Source organism: Ascaphus truei, chromosome 6, assembly GCF_040206685.1.
Source record: "Ascaphus truei isolate aAscTru1 chromosome 6, aAscTru1.hap1, whole genome shotgun sequence".
NCBI classification, from domain to species: Eukaryota; Metazoa; Chordata; class Amphibia; order Anura; family Ascaphidae; genus Ascaphus; species Ascaphus truei.
The window spans coordinates 53,997,448-54,020,755 of record NC_134488.1 but is presented as its reverse complement, the minus strand read 5'-3'; the positions used below and the strand labels follow the sequence as shown (position 1 = coordinate 54,020,755).

The 23,308-nt window shown below is 38.4% G+C and overlaps 1 protein-coding gene across 4 annotated transcripts in view; it reads right to left on the bottom strand.

Moving 5' to 3' along the window:
• The window catches only part of ROBO3 (roundabout guidance receptor 3), a 223,843-nt gene that overhangs the window by 196,678 nt on the left and 3,857 nt on the right, over positions 1-23,308 (bottom strand). For 2 of the 4 annotated variants that reach the window (XM_075604305.1, XM_075604304.1), the window contains exon 2: positions 22,353-22,444. Coding sequence is in view for 1 of the 4 variants with exons in the window: in XM_075604303.1 (XP_075460418.1) it covers positions 19,649-19,709 (61 nt within the window). In the remaining 3 variants the exon portion in view is untranslated. Of the gene's footprint in view, positions 1-6,811; positions 6,925-19,648; positions 20,114-22,352; positions 22,445-23,308 lie in introns of those variants that run through there. The other 2 variants (XM_075604306.1, XM_075604303.1) reach the window with 2 other exon arrangements.

Below are 23,308 nucleotides of genomic sequence, written 5' to 3'. Positions count from 1 at the left end.
GTATCACGTCTGCAACTTCTCAGAGGGGGTGTGGCACTCAGGTGACTTTAGACTCTCAGACACAGAAACTGTTAAGTAAGAGTATCAAATAAATTCCATGGATTATCCAAAAACAATCATTTCATGTATGTATGATTTGACCATGTATTTGTTGACTAGCAGAATGAAACAGAACTGTACAGCAAGAGAACCCTTTTAGGTCTTAAAATCGTGACATTGCAACACACAGTCACGACCTGTGCTATTTCTAATTCAGTGTCTGTCAGTGTGCTGTGTGTGCCTCAGTGTATGTCAGTGTGCTGGGGAGCGCACTTGATGAAACTTGCTCCGGCTGCAAAAAAAAACAAGTTACTCCCCTGCATTTACACATATTTACATTATCAGACACCATTTAAAATGAAACTCTTATGGGTGTGACCTTTGTCTGCAATTATAATAGACTTCAAAATTCTTTCCCATCTTCTGCCTCTTGGTTTATTGTCCTGTAAAGCCTGTGCCAGGTAGCATCTGTGCATTAAAAAGCAGCAGAAGCAGCCATGGTACTGTATATGTAAATTCATGGTGAAATGTTTGTGTTTTGTATAGTTGGATTTGTATGTGGTTCATAACGGGACAAAATGAAGGTGCCTTCTTGAGTTGAGAACAGCCGTTTAAATGACTCTAAATTGAATGCAACTGCAGGTACTATTTAACGGGTGTACACCCATATTTAGATCATTTTATATAAATTATAAATAGACACTCCGCCTGTCGATTGTACTTTTTCCGACCCCCACGCAAAATTTAATTTGCGTCCATTTTTGTCAATTTAAAATTGAGTTCTTATTTGTATGAGTCAAAAACCTCTCATTTGCGCCCACGCAATAAGTTAGCAATACGACTCCACTGTCATTAGCCAACTCTAAATCAGCTCCCAGGTTTGTAGCCACGAGAATGAGAAATGACCCGCTCTGCAGCTATAAACTGCTACCGACTTGTTTAATGAACAACTTTGGCAGAATCATGCATTAGATGATATAAACTGGTATCACTTTACAAATCTAAAAATCATAGATCTATTCATTGGAACCAAAAAGAAGAATTTATCAAGAACTAGCACAATGCAAAAATGCACATTTATGCAGCAAGTTTATCATTTTAACAAGCAATTGAGGAAACACGTGATAAACTTTTTACTAGAGCATTTTTAAAATAGTTTGTCATTCTTTAGGCTGCGGCCATTGTGATCGTGACGGTGCGCAGGAGGGCGCGCATGGCGCGATCACATAGATGTGCCTCTATGAGGCTGTCTATAGAGTGCGTGAACACGCACGGGAGAAGAGGTGCCGGCGCTCGCGATGCAGGAGGGAACAGAAAAATCTGTTTTCATGCACGGCGGCCGGGTCACGTGTGCGGGTCGCCCAATGACGGCGCACCAGCTCCGTGATGTCACGCCATGCCCCCCAACACGCCTCCACATCTCCTCTGCATGCAGGACACAGATCTCTCCTCCTGCAGGCGGCGGGGAGAAGTCGAGTGAACGCTTGCGCCCTCTCCATCGTTCACCATGGTCGCAGCCTTACACAGTTGTCTATAGTTTTAACTGTATTAAAAGAAATTAATGTGCAGCACACTGCACACCAGTGTTTTTCAACCACCTGTGTGTGGGGGGGGGGTGGAGGAGGTTATTGTAGTGGGTGTGTAGGTGGTTATTGTAATTTGTGGGGGGTGGGGGGTGGGGGGGTGTAATGTATTGCAGAGGGGGAATTGTATACATGTGTGGGGAAATTGTGTGTGTGTGTGTGTGTGTGTGTGTCCAGGGGGCGGAGGGGGAAATTAATGTGAGGAGGGGAGCATTGAGGCAGTTGGATTGAGTGTGGAAGGGAGGGGGGGGGTTACTGAGTGATAGCCGGGGGAGGGGGGGAGTGTGAGAGGAAAAAGAGGGTAATGAGGAAGAGTGTGGGAGGGGGTGTAAGAGGGGGGAGAGAAATACATGAAAAGAGAGGGGTGAATAGAGGAGAGTGAAGAGGTGTAAAAGAGGGGGGCTCGCAGGGCCGCCAATACGCTGGGTGGGTGGGGGGGAGCGCCCGATGGAAAATCCTGAACCTACGGAATTTGCTCACTCATAATGGGGCCCTGAAACAAAATCTGTCCGAGGGCCCGCACATGTCTTGCTGGGAGTGCCTTGCTTTCACTGACTTCTCTCTCACTCCTCTCTCTATCTCAAATCATCCATCTGTTATGGAACTATGTCAGTGCTGCATATATTTGTAAACCTAATAAACATTTATCACTGTGAACAGATATGTAATGCAACACTGATCAGTGCAAAAGTGGAATTTCTTCAGAATTCTTCAATTGAACATGTGCCCCATATTAAACAGTTATTGATTGTATGTCCTGTTGTATTTATCATTACACTGTCTGGAGTTAGGCTTTCAGGCATAAACCAGAAAAGCTATTAAACATATTTTTAATTATGAAAACCTGCAATAAATGGCAGACAAGATGTACCCTTGTGAGTACTGATTGGCAATTCCACAGTTGATTATGGACATGACCACCCATCCTTGATTTCCTGGAAGGTCTCCTTTTAATTTTCATGCAATTATACAATAACCAAAACAAGGTTAGAAAAACAATGTTTTCCTTTAAATCTCAATAAGTAGACAATTATTTAGCTAATTTATTCAATAGCTTCTGTTCTTGTTTGCCGATCCGTGACTGAATTTCAGAGCACCCCACAGCACAGCTTTTACCTCAGTAATCAGAGATAATTTAGCGATAAAATGGGGTAGGAATTATACACACGACTAAACTAAACTCACTGTGCCCTATAAATATACGGTATACTACACATGGTCAAACAGGTGTATTTTTAACAACAGGAAAGGTGCTTTGTAATATTTAAAATGACAAAGAGCGACATTTAATGAATCCAGATATTGTATTGTATTGTATGTCTTTATTTATATAGCGCCAAAAGTGTACTCAGCGCTACGCAGATATGTAGCTTGTCAAGACAAGGGTCTTTTGAAATGTATAATAATTGACATATTTAGTGCTGACTATTAAACACAGCTCTATATATTTAAAGAAAGTGCCAGCATTTTAAAAAAAAAACCCTTTCCCTTTTCTCTAGGTCATGTAAAATATTTATAAACAAAATCGTATTTTTAAAAGTAAAACAACACACGTTACTTGATTTAGAAACACAGGTCATTACAATATCATTGGAATTAACATTCTTCACTTAAAAATAAATAAAAGAAAATTAAGAGGTAGTCTTGCCTAGGATGAAGTGTAGAACTGGGGCAGTATCAGTCCTCAAAATCATATTTGAAATGCTTTTTGTTTAGTTCTTTGTTTGCAGAGTATTTATGGTGCCATAACTAGTCAAACAGATACACGTAAGTAGCTGATATACTGGTATCAGGTGACTCCAACAAAAGCAAAACATATTAATTTTATTTATTTAGCCATGGCTGGTCCAGGCTATATTTCTGCTTTCCTGTCACATAAGTTCTGATAGCTACAGGCAGTGACAGGCTATCCTGTGGGTTTACCCCTCCTCATGCTGCCTCTCTGAGTGACATGGGTGGAGGTGAATGGGAGTCGGTGTACAACCAATCCTGGGTCTGCCTTGTGCTCTCCCCCTCCGAGCCTTAGGGAGGAAGTGTTCCAAATAGTTTCAGTCCAGCTCTCCCCCTCATGGGGCAGAGTAGTGGAGCTCTGAGTCTCTCCTGGCTGGGAGAGAGAGTGCAGTTCAGCTCCTCCTGGGGTTGAGACATGCCTCCAGCTCCTCCTGTATCAGAGATGCAGCCAAGATCCAAGATACGGAGGTATTGCCAGAAGGACAGCACCATCCAGGGGTCTTGGACCCATTCTCCAATACAAGGCATACGCTGTAATGACATCCTGCAGTGGCTGCCTGAATAAATATCCTTTTTTATATACTCCTGCTTAAGTAACAGTCTATTGGGTAGGAGTAGTAGAGATATCTGTCGTGGTGGGGACTGTCTTCAGGATCCCTGAATCATACTGTGACTGGAGGCGCTGATGACACCAAACTGAGAGTCTGAGGATCACCAAAAGCCTGTCCTGTTTCCCCTCATCATTGCGGAAGCTCATCTCTCCTGGACCCTCACAGGTAACCAGCACCACACAGACCTGTAGCCAGGACAAGATCTCCCAAAGGGGGGGGGGGGAAGCAGTGCTACATTTATTTATAAATAAGGACAAAATACATTGAGGGTCACCTTGTTTTCAAGTACGTCCAAGGCACAAAATAAATAATATTACATACATGGGTAGATCCTCAGGTCGCTCATTTTTTAAGGTTATGTTATATAATTTTAGCGTACCCATATCCCCAAAGCTGCTTAACACTATGTTGTTCAGCCATTTTCCTTAAAAATAAGGGAACCTGCCATTTAACTGAACTTGGGCTTCTTCATTTGCAAATCATGTGGTAATGAGACCTTTACCGACCAGCAGAAATCCTCAGACCTCCGTTACTGTTAAGGTTATGCTAATAATGTAACCATATTTAGCGCCTGCTTGTAAGGAATCCGTTCCTGGGTTTAGTGGAAACCCTTTCCTTACAGAACTGTGCTGTTTCCAGACAACCTCCCCTCACATCCACCTGTGCTGGCAATTACTGCAGTCCTGCCTCGCTGCTCTCATTGGAGGAATGCCCTCACACCTCTCCTCTGGGATTGGCCCGCTGGCCTTCTTATACTGCTCTCTTACATTGCCTCAGTGCCGAGCATAATCCTTCTCTTAGGATATTAGTGTTTGCCACAAGCTACCTGTTTGTCCATCCTGTATCCTGGTTCCTGGTTTCTAGATCATGTTCCTGGTTCCTGTTACCTTCTGCATTCTCCCCTAGCAGAGGTTACCTTCGGTTTCCTGAGGTCTGCTGCTACTCTCCATGCAGAGACCTGTTTTGGACTCCTGTGCTGAAGCGCTGGTTTGCCAGCGCTGCCCGGCGGTGTGCCTAGTCCGGTCTTCCTTCTCCCTTTGATGGGACCGGTACCATGGGTCATTCCCGCTCCTCGCGCAGAGGCCACTCCCACGCTGCTGCCGCTCCTACGCTGAAGTGGAGCGCACCTGACTTCCCGTTGCCAAACCCCTGCTTGGATATCAATGTTTCTACTGTCTCCAACCCAGACCCTGGCATGTTTAAGGATTACCCTGACTTCTCCAACCCAGACCCTGCTATGAACGATTACGAACTGCGCAATCCTGAACCGGCTTCGTGGTCTAAGGTCGGTGTATTCACATCCCCACCTCAGCCCCGCGGTCCGGTCCTGGTTTGTGGCGAGCACAACCGTGACACTGCTAATAGCTGCCCTTACTAACTTCTAAACCCTGAGGAGCATTGCATTATTTCTCCAAATAGACTACGAGGAAAAGAGGTCGTAAGTGGTGAATGAACTGAGTGTCGGAATTAACCCTTTCGTGAAATGTGTTATACTAACAGATATGTTGGAACATATAAATGACTGAAACCAAAATAATATTTAATTACACATAGTTCAGGCACTGTGTGTAAAAAAGAAAATCAAAACGGTTTACAGATATAATATTCTATCTAGTACAGTATACAAACGTTCCCTAATAAACTTCTTTCGTGATGCACATGTGCAGGCTATTTATTTAGGCTATGGTAATACTCTTTCATCCAGGTAACATTGCTTTGGTCGTTTTGCATATAATTAGCCTTGAGAATACCCGTTAATAAGGAGGAAAATAAGGTCTGTTACCTAATTAGGCAAGGTGAAGTTATTTGCCCTTACTTAGTGCACTTCTGAGGCTCTATCCCATATTTACATAGATGAGATTGAAAAAAGACATGCTTCCATCAAGTTCAACCTATGCTAAATTTAGACGACAGATACTTTATCCTATATTTGTATTTACAGTATTTTGATAGAGGAGGCCAAACAAAACCCCAGTGAAATATCAGACAATTATGTCTTATAAGTATAAAAATACATTCCTTCCTGACTCCAAAAAATGGCACATTTCTCCCTTGATCAATACCATTCCCATGTTTACTTATTTGGTATAACCCTGCATACCTATCCTTTCTAAAAAAAATGTCCATCCTTTTTTTTTAAAGCTATCTATTGTATCTGCCATCACAGTCGCCATGGGTAATGAATTCCCAATTTCAACTGCCTTTACTGTAAAGAACCCTTTCCTTTGTTGCTAGTGAAATCTTCTTTCCTCTGAGGGATGATCGCGTGTTGTTTGTACAACATGTTTAAAGTAGGAAACAGCCGATGTCTTGAAATAACTTAGACAGGAAGTGGATTTCAGTGACTGCAGTAAATAGTTCCAGAAGTGAGGGGTGTTTGGTAATTTTCACAAAAAAAACAAACATTTTTCACCATCTACAAATAAGTAAAGCATTTACTTTAAGTGTGATTGAATCTTTCTAAATACTGTAAGTAAATTACACTGACAAGTTGTTTACATTTTTTACCTGCTACTTATACATGGTAGATGCACAAACTAAGTTGTAATTACCTATTTGCCAGATATCAGACCTCAAGCAAATAAGCATTATGAATAGCCCTAATTGTACATACAAAGTATTAAGATTTTCACCTTTCAAGTAGTTTCTAAACATTTGGAAGATATTTGCCAAGAAGTGCAAATGAAAATAACCTACCCTTATCTTCTTTTAAGGTCAAACTATTACATCATCATCAAGAAATGACTCTATACGTATACTTGATTTGTACTATAAAAGCACCATGTTTGGTTTCAGCCTTTGTCGAACTGCTGTTTTTTTTCCCTTTTTCAATCCACTAATAGTCACCTTGAGTGTACTCCTTTGACCTCAGTCAGTACATCCCTGCTGTCTCTCTTCTTATTCTAATTACCTCCAGGACCAATGGCTTCAGCACTGCATGTCATTACACTAAGCTTTCTCTGTAATTGAAGCCACAACAAAATAGATTAGGAATGGCCATTCAATAGAAATCCTTATTGAATTGTCAACAGAGTAAATGGCAATAACCAAACTGTATTATCAAAGTACAGTACAAATGCTCCTTAGGTATAAGCTATTTCTAATGCTATAATGATGGGGATCAAGGCTGTGAATTCATAAGTCCCGATCTCATCCTTTATGGTTTATTGGATGTAGATGCATTATTTATTTATAAAATATTTTACCAGGAAGTAATACATTGAGAGTTACCTCTCGTTTTCAAGTATGTCCTGGGCACAGAGTAAGACAAATAATACATGGTTACAAATACAGTTACATAAATGAACAGGGTGTACATTATATACAAGACATTGCATGCACAGTTAAATAAAATATATATTATGGGCGTATGTAACAGTTACAGACCAGATTAAAATGTGAGACAGCCTTAGATTTGAAAGAACTTGAACTGGTGGTGGATGTGAGAGTCTCTGGTAGGTTGTTCCAGTTTTGGGGTGCACGGTAGGAGAAGGAGGAACGGCCAGATACTTTGTTGAGCCTTGGGACCATGAACAGTCTTTTGGAGTCTGATCTCAGGTGATAAGTGCTGCAAGTGGTAGGGGTGAGGAGCTTGTTCAGATAGCTAGGTAGCTTGCCCATGAAGAATTTAAAGGCAAGACAGGAAAGGTGAACTTTGCGCCTAGACTCTAGTGATGACCAATCTAGTTCTTTGAGCATTTCGCAGAGATGTGTGTTGCAGTTGCATTGGAGAACAAAATGACAAATTGAATTGTAGAGGGTGTCAAGTTTGCTATGGTGGGTTTGAGGTTCCGAGCCATATACTATGTCTCCATAGTCAATAATTGGCATTAGCATCTGCTGTGCGATACGCTTTCTGACCAGGAGACTTAGGGAGGATTTGTTCTTGTAAAGTACCCTTAGTTTGGCATAGGTGTTGGTTATCAGGATATCAATGTGCATTCCGAATGCTAAGTGGGAGTCAAACCATAAGCCCAGGTATTTAAAACTAGTGACAGGGGTTAGGGTGGTGTTAGCGTTGGTTCTAATCAGGAGCTCAGTCACTGGAAGCTTTACAAATTTAGTCTTGGTCCCAAATACCGTTGGTACCATTATACCAACAGCACTAGCCAATGTAGTCTATACATTATATAGTTAGGACAAACAAAAATGTCAACATGTTCCATTAGTTTTATATTCAGTTTTCAAGGTCAAATAGTATTACTGTACATTGTAATGCAGAGTTGCTTTAGCTTTGTCCTTTTCTTTGGTGGAATCAGTATACATTTTAATACAACAGAAGGGAGAAACAAGACGGCACAAAATATAAATATCAATGAGCTTCTTAAATCTCACTCTGTGTTGCATCTCTCGTTTGTACAGAAAGATAACTAGAATTTGAATACTTCAGTATTGTCTGTTAATTGACACCTATTACATCCCAAGTTTAATATAGTATATCGAGCATATCCATAAAGCAATGTGTCAAACAAGACCCCTCATTTTAAGCAGATATTCAAACATATAGCAAACGTGTTGAACAATTATAGCCTTGTTTAGATTTGCATTAATCTTCTTGATATATATGAAAATATGCCAAATATTGACTTTTTAAATCTATCCTAGTGTTTAATGAGTGTATTAACTCGGCTGCAAATAGCTGATCTAAAATTTAAATGCAGCTGGTCTACGTGTCGATATGCTGAGGAAGGAAATTATTATTGATCAGATCCTTAAATCAATGTTAGGAACATTTCTACTGTTACATGTAGAATTCCTTAATGTGCAAAACATAAATTTGATTATGTAAGGCAAATATGCTGGATTGCTTTTTTTTAGTTAGTTAGTCTCCACATGTTATGTGATTCAATATAGAGCGGAGACAGGATCAAATCAAATAAAAATGGTAAAATCAAAGTATAAATACAGTAGGTCAGACACTCTTGTAGATATTCATTTAATATTCCAGATAGCAAATAACATATAGGTAACATGTACTGTAGGTAATATTCCAGATAGCAAATAAAACAATGCTTAAAAAATGCAATAACTTTTAGTTAAAATAAATAAATAATAATCTACTATGTAACTAACATTTGTCTTAGAAAGCTAAATACATTATCATCATGCTTAAATTACATTTTACTGATTTGGTATCGAAATATAAACATTTGCACTATGAAGGGTGACTGCATATCAGTTAAACTTTTCCTCTACATCATTCTTAGGGTAAGTTTATAATAGCGGTGACGGCAACAGTGACACGGTCGCGTGACGATTCCTGCACACTAGTGCAGGAGACGCGATTGTGCGACAGGGGGCGTGGCCATGAGTGGTTCACCCTCATTGGCCGAACCGCTCACGTACCCCTGACAATATCAAATTCTCCCGGCTTCCAGCGATCGTGATGAGTGACATCACACGGTCGCCGTCACGATCGCTATGTGCGCCTGTGACTGACAACATGTACTTGCTACGGCGCTGCGCAACGTCGCAGTCACTGTAGCAAGTACTATAATCTCGGCCTTAAAGGGGCCTTTCCTCTTGCCTGATTTTTTTTGTTGTCTTTTGTTTTAATAAATGCAGTCGTTCCTTGCCTTTACGACAATGCAATGATCTAAGCTACTGATCAATCCATTATCCCGTGGTCGATCGGCGAAGATCCTGCGTCTCAGGGCATGCAATATGACTGCCAATTTCAAGAGCAAGTTGCCAATTTCAAGTCCTAAATGGTTGCAACAGCAGCCCAAGGCAGCATAATACATTATAAATAATTTAAAAAGGCAAAAGTTTAAAAAAATTTTTAAAAGTTTAAAATTCCTCAGGCATTATCTAATACTACACAAATTATTATTATTATTTTTAAACACATAGAATTTTGAATGAAATGCTGTTTTAAACTTTTAGGGACTGTGGAAGTTCTAGCAGAGTTCCCCAGCGCTTCTCCCATTTCAGGAGATCCCCCGGTTGCATGTAAATTACACATACCGTCTACTGCAGGGTCTCAGAGCTGGAATGGAGTTCCGCTGGACCCCCTAATTCTACTAAGTGATAAAGAAAAAATGGGGGGGGTGGAGGAGGGGGAATTGCTGCTTTAACATCCACCGTCCCAGTCAGAAATGCAACAATAGAGCATCCAACAACTGGTTTAGCTCACTTCTAGAGCTACTGCCCTGAATTGCAGAGGTTGTGGGCTCTGGTCCTCTTGGGCCTGACACAACCCCCTTCCTCACAAAGTGCCCTAGGACCTGGCTTGTTAGGATAGGCCTTGTGGAAATATTTTCGGAGGTGTGGGGTGTGAGTCATTTAAATATACTTTACATAGCCTATTAGCATATCTCCCAGGTGTGCTCCTTTTGTGCACAGGTCTCTCTCCAGATGAGTTTGATATATATATATCAGAAGGGAAATTTTAGGCTCCCAGAATTTTTCCATCCCTGTATATACATATACATATATACAGGGATGGAAAAATTCTGGGAGCCTAAAATTTGAGAGAGCCTTCTGGTGCCTGTACTGTGCACAGTGATGATTGACCTAATTGACCACTCAAGTCACGACTGTGCAGCTCAGTGAGGAGATAGATCTCTCCCTAAGAGCAGGAGGCAGAGGCGCATAAGGGTTGGGTAGGGGGATAGTCAGAGGGGCTGGGTTAGTCAGAGCTGACAGCGGAGATGTGACTGTAAGTCTGTGCCTGTGTGAAAGTGCCAGTGTGTCTATTTGAAAGAGTATTAGTGTGTGTGTGTGTGTGTGTGTGTGTGTGTGTGTGTGTGTGTGTGTGTGTGTGTGTGTGTGTGTGTGTGTGTGTGTGTGTGTGTGTGTGTGTGTGGCACTGCACAACTCAGTAAGGAGAGTGTGGGGATCAGAGAGCAGGAGACGCATGAGGGCTGGGGAGGAGGGATCTAGTCAGAGCTGAAAGTGGTGATGTGAGAGATTGGCAGTGTGTGTTTGTGTGAGAGAGTTTAATGTGTGTGGCTGTGTGAGAGCCAGTGTGTGTTTGTATGATTCTCAGCGTGTGTGTATGTGTCAGTATGAGAGAGTATGTTTGAGTCAGTGTTGGTCTGTGTGAGAGTCAGTGTGTGTGTCTATGTGAGATTGTAAATGTGTGTGTGTGTCTCTACGAGAGTGTCAGTGCATGGTCAGTGTGTCACAGAGACATACACACACTGAACACAGAGCCGACAACAGGTATGGGAGGGGCAGCGAGGTAGCCGGAACACCCCCTCCCGTCCTCCAAACCCCATATTTCAAGGTCTGGAGATGAATGTTGTAAAATTCTCAAACAGATTTGATATTGTATAAAAATTTGTGGGCAGATTTTACGGCATCCACAAAGGAATTTGCAACTAGTGGCAGACGACGAAAGTGCATTTTTTAGACAAATCCATGGCTGAAAGAAATTTGCTAATTTAATGCGGATTAGAATTTCAGATAAAAATGTGCCCAACTCTATACCTAAGAGTGTCAATAAAGATAATAAGCTTTGTCTATGCAAGCATCACAGTCAAGATCACCACTTGTGCACATTATTTCAAAATATTTATAGATTTGATTTTTAGAAAATTGCAAATTTATCTAGGTTCAACCCCTTAAACATATTACTGCCATTGGTTTATTTTGATCATGGGTAATACTGCATCTTTAATATAGAAATAACCTCCATAGAACTACCACATGCTCCAATAGAGTTACTATGCTAGTACAAATAGGATCTTCTATTTCACTTACCATTGATTCCTTTTTTTGGTAGAAAGCTATGATAAATATGTCCAGCAACCTAATAGTATCTAATCCACTGCATTGTACCTTAACTGCCACCTAGCCATGGACAATGTTAAAATGCTTCTCCAACTAATTGTACATACTGTATGACAAAGCTCATTGCGATTGCTTCCTTACTTCCAATGCAGTACAAAGACTTAATCATTCACTGAAATACCACAGACTGGTTTTGCAGCTTGCTTGAGAAATCTGAACCTTGTGCAATCTTAAATATTAAGAAAGGTGAGCAAAGAAATGTGCTATGGGAGAAATCTAGCTAGCTACTGTAGGTGTCAAAAAGATAAATACAAATTTGTTAACGAAAACATAACAATTCAGTAAAATGGCATGGGTACCATGAATCCAGCAGGCTGCAAATCATCTAATAAAAGTTTTTTGGGGGGGGAGGGAGGGGGGATTCAGTTTGATTACATTAAGTTAAAAAAATCAATGTCACGTGAGCAAAGATCACCTCCTCCATATATTCATGTTTCAAGCAACCCACCTAGAAAAAATAGGTGTTGCACATTTTAAGTTATTCAGTTTTTAATTATTAACTTATAGACATTTAAAGAGCCAAATACTCTTAATTGTTAAAGTGGGATAAATAATTCCATCTGATTAATAAATTATGTAATCTGATCAATACACTGTGTACTGTGTTCTACAATACATTACAAATAGTAATATCTATTGTTGCTACACACAGTAGATATGAGACACTGAGATGACACTGGTGTCAGCTCCTTGTGACCTCGGGCAAGTCGCTTTATCTCCCTATGCCTCAGGCACCAAAAACATAGATTGTAACCTCATATGGGAATTGTGTCTGTAAAAATTATTATGTGCTGTGTACTGCGCACTATACTGTAATTGTGAAACGCTTTGTGTCCCATTGGGAGAAAAGAGCTATATGAAATAAAGTTATTATTATTATTTAAGTTTATTGCAAAACACTGTTTATAAGTACTGCCAATGTAAACATTTAAAACTCCATACATATGTATCACTCTTATATTGTATCTCTAATAGCTACTTGTATTAATAATGAACTAATAACACCAAAATAGGCACCTTATTGTAACAAAAAATTGCATGGTAAAATCAAAGGATGATGACAAATTGAACTAAAAGGTATGCTAAGGTATGCTACATGTCCTTGAAAAAAGCATGTTCCATTCAACATCAAACTTTTTTTTATAACTAGTTCCCTATTCAGATAAGAAATATGTACACTGTATATCAACTAAAAGATCATATGTTTAAACAACAGCAGGAAAACCATAGCCAATAACAGAATTTCAGCTAACGTCTAGGCTCCTTATAGACCGTAAACAGAATGAATGAAAAATACATAAATTTACAGCATCTTGTCAGAGGAGGTGGAGCTTCCTTAAATAAAGTCAAAACAAAAGCCTAACTGAAAAGCATAATATTAAATATCACATTTTTAGGAATTAACTTTTATAGCTCATAGGGGTTTATAGCTAATTGAGCGAAGAATTGCTGGAGAGACAGCAGAACCTGGAAATGCAACATCTAGTTTTCCTAAATGTTGCAAAAGAAGGTCTGCTTCGGGTCTTTGTGTTTCAACATCAGAATGTTCTGTTATTATTATTGATCAAGTCTGGGTACCCGACTATAAACTGCATACAAAGAGTCTAATTGATTGCAAGGAATCCTTAGGCTGCCATTGCAAGGATGTAAGTTGGTTGTGCATGTACGAGTGGGTTGATAGGGTTGCCAAGTGAGGAGGAACAGTCTGTGGAGCAATAGAGAATTAGGTTTTAGTGTATGATGTGATGTGTAAGATAATGTTATGACGCTTCAGGGGTAGATAAAACTTGCTTTTCACAAACTGGCAAAAATAGCTTTTGACGCTTATGCTCTGTAGTCATATCTATTGCAGCCTGTTATACTGTGAAATAGAAACGGACTTATAATACTTAGACACCAACTGAATGAAGCTAGCCCTTGACATGTCTTTGTGTTTGCTCTATACTGTATCTCCAAGAAAATACTGTAAATACTTTGTAAGAATGCAGAAAAGTTAGTTACAGATGGGAAAAACACTTGAGCATATTGGCACATTTTTGGAAACTCCGAAAAATGGCAACGTTCATGAAAAATGATCAAATATCTTATTAGTCATTTATTTATCATGAATTTTACAACTACATTGGTGATTTAACAGTGCTAAGGCATAGTGTAATGTAAGTTCCTTTTGATTGAAATGAACTCCCCACTGAACTGAATAAGGGTAATTCTATATGGGCTGCAGTGGCTGTTTGGGCTATTGTTGGCCTATTGAAGGATTTTTGGTCAAAAAACAGTCTGCATGTCAGGTTCGACATATGTAGAATAAGGCCCTTAATGCTTAGGCTGCCTTTATGATGTTCAGGGAACATTATGCTGTTAATATTGTAGTTCTAGGGAACGATCGCATGAACGTAATCAAAATGGAAGTGGAGTCCCCTCCACTTCCATTCACATCATTGAAGGCCAGTCACAACCATGTGGTCGCTACCCCTAGGAGATTACATGGTCACGATCCCAGAAGACCGGAGTTACTTGGGTATTGTCAGACGTTTACATACAGTATGAAAGACAAAATGAGCAAACAAAAAGTTTGGTTTATGCACTTTTAATATTTTAGAACAAAACTGCTTGATGCCATTCTGTGTCTGGCCATGTAAAGCAATTCCTTTTAATGAGCCTGACACCATATAGTGTTAGTAAAATCTAGTTAGGGGAAGCCATGCTATGGCTACGCCCCCAGTCAGTGTGTGCATGCACTACTTTCGGCTGCGATCAGTAGTCTATGGGTCACGATGGGACGCACGTCGGGGGGGGGAGGGGTTACGGCCATGACATCATGACGTCACATATCACCAGACTTCGCTCTCATTTGTCTAACCTATCTGCATGATCATTGGTTTACAGGAAACCACTTGACGTCATCGCCGCATGAAAAGACAAAATCCTTGTCTTTTCAAAATGTGCGCATTGCGCTTTCTACAGGCGCGCACAGGTACTTACTGGGCCCAGCCCCATAGAGGGCTGTATCTTGTTCTTGCCGCACACGCCATAGAGCGCGCAGCAGCGAGCAGTGGGGACGAGGCCTACGAATTTACAAACTGTATTTAAAGTTACATCTCACTTTCAAACTTTCCGTTTTGCGGTTGATTCAAAACTGATGAATTGTTTAATAATACACACCTTAATGCTTAAGTGTACAAAGCACAGTAATATGCTATATATTGTGAAAATTATACCACTACTGCATTACATTTCAATTTAAAGTGGCAATCCAAGTGCTTTAAAAAATGTTTTTTAAATACAGTATAGCATTTATTTTCATTTTTTTTTTACACAGGTTTGAACCACATTAATTTCCGCTACGGAGACCCCCTGCTTCTATGACATTGCATCATATTCATGACCCCACAGCCATATTTGTAGTTATATGGTTTAAAAACCGGAACAAAAAACTATACATAGGGTGCCCCGGAAGTCGAAGGACCACAGATCAGCTCCGACGTACCCCCTTACCTCCGATGAGGTTAAAATATATATTCAAGTTGGGGGCGATTTGCTGCATTAGGAGTTTCCAGCTCACCGGTTCTTTTTTTTATTCTGGAGTGGTCACCGAGTAAAAACCATTATTGCAGTGCTTTAAATCCTTGTTTAGCATCTCATGATACATGATCTCCTTAGAAACTTTAGCAACTGCTGTCTCTCAGTAACTCAGTATTTGCTCAGTAGCTCAGTATTTGAGCTGTTAATTTAGCCTGGTTGAGAGATATCCAGTGATTAATTACATCTGTATGCGTTAACTGACTAAGAGTAAGAATATTGTACTGTGTGTAACACCAAAGGAGAAATCAAGCATTTTGCTGCAGTTTCTCTTATACAAAAAACATGACTTTATCTGCTACTATTTGCAACCATTTAATATGAAAAACAATGCAGATACCGTTCTAAACCTTAAAAAAAACTACTTAATTGCCCCCCCCCCTCCCAAAGACTATATAGTTTTATTGTTTCAGACAATTTAAATGTAGCCTTTTCATTTTGATCATGTGGTATTATATAAACTGGTGTTATTAAAGATGGCTGCTAAAGTCCTCTCATAGCTACTCTGGACACAACACTGTATGAAATGACTTTATTTCCTTTACTCAGTTACATGTGCATCCCCATTAATTTGCGGAAGGGGGCACAGGGGAGGGTGTTCTTTTGACTTACCTCTGAAAAGTTTATACACACTGGGGGTGATGTATCAAGGCATATTTAGAGCAAAAATGAAATAAACACAGTTTCGTTGTCGGTCTCTGCAACAATATATCAAGGTCTTTGCTGCAAGTTTTGTACCAAGTGCATCAGCTTGCAATTTAAGTAGTGTCAATTATAGGAGTTAGGGAGTCGTTACATGACAGATTATAATGACATGTATCAAACTCATTATTAAATAATAAGCTAGGTCTGAGGTGGTGTCAATATTTCTGGCTAACAATTTGTGTCAAATGTAGGAAACACTTTCTTACATTTGATGCAAATACAAGCAGAAATGGTGCAATATGGCCAAACAGACCCGTTTCAGAACTTTCTTAACGTTAATTCCTCTACTCCAGTGACTTATTTGGAAACTTGAGGAAAAACTATAAATGTGTATGTGTTTACCCCTCTAGTGTTTAAGAATACAAAGCTGATAAATGGCTGACTTTTTAATCTTTTTTCTTAACAATTACTGTATTGTAATTCTTAGACCAAACATGGCCTGTTTGGTTACGGACATCATGAAGTACATATTTGTAGTCTACATTATCAGTGATCTCATCATTTCCTCAATGAAATAAAGCTTTGAGTGAGGAGGATGGCCTGTGACATATAAAGACAAACCTATGAAACCATGAAAAGTGTTATGGCACTGCTCAAAATTATATGTTTACAATGGGTTTTGAGGTTCTTGAAAACAAAAGCAGTACTGTTGAGAGCAGCAGAGATCCCATACATATTACATATAGAAAATGAAAAGAAGCACAGCATGGGTTACAAAAGACACTTCAAGCCAATAATACCACACAAATGTTCAGCATGGATTGTCAGCCACTGATGAATATGAGAAGTATCTTAACAGCAACATCACAGAATGGTGATACCCTGTTGTAATATGGGTAGAGGCCCATATTTACTAAGCAGTCTTCTGCCATAAGACACCTTCCAGTGCTGAAACACACCTTACAGCCCATTGAGTTGCTTCTAAATATGGCATATAAATGTCTTTTTTATTTGTTAGAACGGTGTCTGTTTTATATAGCTAGATCCCATCTGTTTTAGAGCATCAATACTAAATACATTGTTATAAAATGAGATCATAAAATCTTTGCACCAAAGCTCAACAAGAGTAAAAAGTCGTGATAGCTGACACAATACCTACTAAGACACTGGTGTGGAGACTACAGTGATCTTAACACTGAATAACACTTTTAAAATCCCCCAAAGCCTAAGTTTATCTCAAAACTGGTCAGAATTCACCACTAATGGGGATCAATGTCTCTGCCAATTAAGTTACTGCTTTGGGAACTTAATGAGAATTTATGAAGGTAAAAGCAATTACTGGAATACATATTCATGAAAAAGGGATGGGCAATGCTGTCAACACACAGCTTGAGCAAGTCTGAAATACACTAAATAAATATGTTGCTGAAGACATAAGACCTATCAAAGAAGAAAGCAAGTTTAAATTTAAATTTCCAAGTTGCATTTTTGACCTCATTTTCACATCATTTATTGCTACATATGCAAAAAGACAATGTCAATGTTTTGTATCCAACTTACGCTAGTGTTAAAAAAAAAAGTAATATAGATAAGGATTAAAAGTCATAAAAGAGAAAAACAGAAAAAATTACAACTGTAAAAAGGACTCTTATTTCTAGAAACCCTTCATAACGAAAAAAATAATGTAATATTGTTTGAATTAGTCAAAAGAATTGTTCGATTGTGGACATTTTCCATGGCACACACCAACAAAATATGAAATATAATCTTAGAGAAATCAAAATTGCTGTTCACTTACATGTTGAGGCGCATTATTCAAGATGAAAAATGAGAGACAGCAACGTGTATAATTATCATACTATTAAATGCAAATACAATGGGTAAGAATATTGATGCTCTGAATATTTTAAACCCTATATTGCAAAGTGTTTTTTTTGGGGGGGGGGGGAGGGGTCTGTCAATCTTTCAGAAAAATCCATTGGATTTGTACTGAAGACCTTTGGCAGCAAAGTGTTTGGTGAACATCATTCTGAAGGGTTAACCTTTTTTTTGTTACTTATTTTCTCAAGGTTCTCAATACCCTGTACTTTGACACACCCTGCTAGTTACCTACTGACGTTTGTAACCTTAAAACTGTTACTTTTGTCAGCAGGAAAAGAAATCTGTCAAGGTGTCAAACTCTCTAGACCAGCTATAAAACACCCTGTGGGTTGAATTACTATAAAGAATTTCAACTCCAGGGCCATAAAGCACAGACTGTCTCATGATCCCCTAGGGTAAAATCCTAATACTTGACAATAAGCTGACCCCTGCAGCATGTTACATATACAGTAGGTCCCTACACTTTTAGACCACTTTAGCAGCTATTTTCAAGGCAGTCATCAATTCTCAGACTTTGTCTTTCCAATCCTGCAGGCTGTCACATAATAAATTCAAAGAATTAGGATCCCAAATTAACCCTGTTACAATAAATTGGAATCCTCAAGCGGCACAGGTTATTCTGCTAAACTTCTGCCCCACACTGTAACACAATACAATAAAAAGAACAAATCGACAATTGTACCATCAAACAGTAAGTAATATGTGGGTGTTGGATCTGTATATTAAATAATTGTTAACTTAGTATTTGTATGTAACAATGTTTCTTCTGTGTAACAGAATCAATTCATTTTTTCTCTTGACATTTTTTTTATTTATCAAGATCTAAGCAATGGGAATAAAGAGACATAAAAATAGCTTTGGAATTTCATGGTTCAGACATCTGTATAGTTATTTCTTTACCATTTCAACATTGTAGCTAATAAAAGCATGAACAATGGATATAACCCCCTTTTTTATATATACAAAAGAAATGTTGAAATGCAATGATGATATTAATGCCAGGCAGTGATTTAAAGCAGTGCAAACTGAACTCAACTCTGACATGGTTAGATCCAGAGAAATGACACATACAAACTGACAAGTCATTTTTTTTTTTTATATATTTCTCTGGTACTCGAATGCTACAGATAAATTCCTGATGTTATCTCATTTGTAGGGTTACCACCTATTGTATGTCTGCTAAGCAGCACTGCATCTTATAATGGTAACCAAGGGAGGCATGTGAGTTTCTGCCACAATCGTCTATGTTCAGCCACATCAGACGGGCTACTTCCAAAGTATATACAAAGATACTCTAAGCAAATGTAGGGAGAGATGTTGGAGTGGTTGAAATACTTCAAGCAAGTCAGGAGCTTAAAAAAAAAAAAAAAAGAGCCTACAATTGCAGTCACAAAGCATGTGCAATTTGCTCCTCCATGTCTGTTAAGGATGGAGTTAGAGGCTGGAGGGTAATGAAACTGAATTAGGAACTTACAGCTTGAATGACTTTGTGCTATTAACCCTCAATGCAAATTCAGAGACGGGTGAAATATCACATTCAAACAGAAATAAAGTGTGATCATTAATACAAAACCAGTAAGAAAGGTCACGTTACTGTGATTACATACTCTTTTCTTCCAATTCACACCCACACTTTCACTGCACAGAGACTCAAGATGCAATTACTTTAGGTTACATACTTACCTGTAAAAAATACGTTAAAAATAGATATTTGCATTTAGAAGATAGGCATTTCTATAAATCAGCTATAGATGGTGTATGCTTCAATAACTGATTCCTTACCTAGAGTAGGTGAAATGAGCGCAGGCACAATCCAAAGTAAGATCGTGCAAACAAGCCACATCTTCTGCTCTTTTTTTTTTTTTTAAAAACACTACAATTCCCCTATTAGGTCCAGATCGTAAGGAAACTCTTTCTATCCTTGTCCGATCCCAGGTGATAACAAACAATAAATAAGGATTAAGGACACAAACAAAAGGTAACTTCTTCAGCTTCCTAGTCAATTTCCAAAGCAGAATTCAGCAGCCCCAATCCATGCACGGTATGCTCAGAAGAAACATAGGACATTCCAGGTTGATCTTTCTTAAGCTTTCCTTGTCCTTCCCTGATGTAATGACCAGCTCTTGATAGAGACAGATCCCTGTTCAAAATAGCAAGGGAGCCCTCTGAGTACTTGTGAGTCCTGTTTAATAATCCAGTTCTCCTAAAACAGCGGCTGTCTCTTCCCCCTGCCATGCATGCATCAGAGCTGAATGAGGATGGGTATAGTGGGAACTTGCTCCAGCTCCCTACCATTGTGTCGCTGTTCCCTCCCCCCAAACATTTAAAGGCGCAGGCACCTGCATACACAACATAAACTGCTATGAAGGCTTTTATTGTGGACCATTAGCTCATTACCTTTTTTTGAACAAGGAACCTTTACAAAAGTAGAACGACGCCAATAATAATAATGATAACAATAAATAATAATATAATATTCATTATAAATATTTATTATGGTTGAAATTGTATTTCTATTTTATTATTATTATTATTATTATTATTATTATTATTATTATTATTACTATTACTCAATGTACATTTTATGGAATAGTATTATTATCATACATACTATTCTATAATAATGTAGAAGCACTCTAATAATAATATTATTAAAGTATTACTATGTTTCTTATATATTATTAATATTAGTAATAATTATAATAATAACAATAATACTATTCCATAATAAGGTCAAAGCAATTCAATTATTAATATTATTAATAATAATAATACTATTCCATAAAAAGGTAGAAACACACCAATTATTATTACTATTAAACATTGAATAAAAGGTTTCCAAATTACAGGTGTTTTGCCAGGGGGCAGCTCCTTAAGTGACTTAGTAAGTGGCGACGGCGACTGAGGGAGTGGCAATTGCGAAAGTTGGGCCCGACTTCCTGTCAGGCCTAACTTCCGTGTTAGGGCCTACTGCGTGGCTTCCTCCGCTGTGTACAACTCCACACACATATTTTGTTTATTTATTAGGTACAGTAGCTATAGTTGTAATGTGTTTCAAAAGAAACGTGATAGGACTGTTGAGGTTTACAAAAGTTTAGCAGGGAAAAGTCAGTAGAACTTCCTATTATATTGTATACATATTTCAGTTAAATACTTAAATGACACACTTGCTTAAAGAAGCATATGAATAGCACTGAGGATATTCTGAACACATGATACATAAAGCTTGGCCCCCTGCCGATGCACTTACCAGAACTCCCTCCTACTGTCTCTGTACGTTCTCCCTACCTACAAATTAGAATGTAAGCTCCTCGGAGCAGGGACTCCTCTTCCTTAATGCCTAAAGCACTTATTCCCATGATCTGTTATTTATATTATCTGTTATTTATTTGATTACCACATGTATTACTGCTGTGAAGTGCTATGTACATTAATGGCGCTATATAAATAAAGACATACAATACAATACATACAATACAATAGTAAACAGTAGTAAAGTACCTTATAAGGTGCCATTGAAAAGAAGAGGGTGCTTTAAAGATTAGCACTGTTTAGTGAATATTGCCCTTCATTTTTAGTACACTTTACATTTACAAATACATGTACAATGTCGATTACACTATCATAAGTAACTGTTTATCTAATGGAACACTTCTATTATTCTATTGTAGAATTCTTCACAAAAAGTTTTTTTAACAATAATACTTAAAAATCATATAATCATTTGTTTTCCTATATGGGACCCATTATATGAGTCTGAGCGGTATAGACTGAGGTGGAGACCAGACTGAGAATCATTGCTGGAAACTAGACACACATCCCTCTAATGACTACATACAAATATATGAGCAGGATAGTAATAGGTTGACAAATATTTCACATTAGCCACTATATTGTAAAGCTTTTGTCTTTCAATAAATGATTGCCAGAGTTGTACAGCATTTTCTCAAGGGGGAAGGTGTATGGACCACAGTTACATAGCTCTTCCTTTTACAAATTCTTGTCATGTTTGAGATAAAGTAATTTTTAACCTTTTCTCTGCCATTGAGGCCAGCACACTCTTTGCAGCAAAAGCATTAACATAGTTGTTCTAATTAATTTCCTCATTACAAATGTGAAACAAGGCAATGGAGACAAAACATTGGTAAAAAAAATAGCAGTGTCATGCGCATTAGGCTTTGACTCTATTGTACAATATAATGGAAATTACAGGCATCTAACCCAGAGGAGATTGAAAGAAAATGTTTAGTACATCATAAATTAAAAGGGTAAAACAAAACCCCACAAAGCTGACATTTAAAAACAGCCCATTGTATACTCATAAAACAGGTGAGACTCCCCCCTGGGCTGTCTCTTGTTCCAGACAGTGGGGGCTCCTCCTTCATGGGGGAAGGAGGACATTTTAAATGCACAAGGAGTGCTGCTCAGATTAACACCAGTGTTTCTGGACTTAATAAAACAGAACCACTTTCATCATTCCTCCTACCATGCAATGCAATAATCTTTTTTTCATAGCGTGTGATTGGCCTGCATCCTCTTCCAAAATGGGGACCACCATGTCAAGGCTTGAACCGAATTCTATGGAATCATAGAACGGGCAAATAAAAATCAGGCTAAGAAAACACCAAACTAAAAAACAATTAATAATCATAATTGAGATGGACCTAATATACAAAGTTAAGGCTAAATAAATAAAGCCAACAACAAATAAATGTTATGCCCTTAACTATTTAATATTGTTAGTGCCTACGGATTAAACTGCCCAGAGTTTTGTCCAAACTGATAAATAATGTCAGAGCTGGACTCTTACCAAATCTGCTGATCCTATTTGTGCAAAATCTATACGGCTTTCACATGAAAACATCCTTATCAAGTATTTTTATTGACTTCCTCTGCAAGCCTAGTGGAATTCTGAAAATTATATTTATTTTACTTCTTTGAGTTTCAGTATTTTGCTTTGCAGTCCTTTATCTTTCCTGGGTTAATGAAGGCAAACAACTGCCAGAGAACCTTACACTGCACCATGAATAGAAATGTTATTGTGCCACAAGCCAGTGTGTGACTTGTTTTACTGATATGGTTTGCTCTTAGTTTGTTTTTTTGCACTTCTAAGCTTTAAGTGCTGTTTGTGTTTGATTGTCTCACTAGGGGCCTGGAGTGTTATTAGTATGTCACACACTTTTCAGTTTATATTTACTTTCTTTTAGTTTAACTGCTTTCCTGTATTCCCCATATGCAGTGTTCAACCAGAACAAAAACAATTAGGTTATTTAAAAATATTTTTTTTTCCTGTTTCTTCCTCTGTTTTATTTTCTCTAATTCCCTATTAGATTTGCAAATGATTAAATTGACAACATTTTACTAAACAAACAAAAAAATCCTGTCTCAAAAAACATTTATATTATGCTAACTAAGAAAAAGCAACAAAGTAATAATACCATG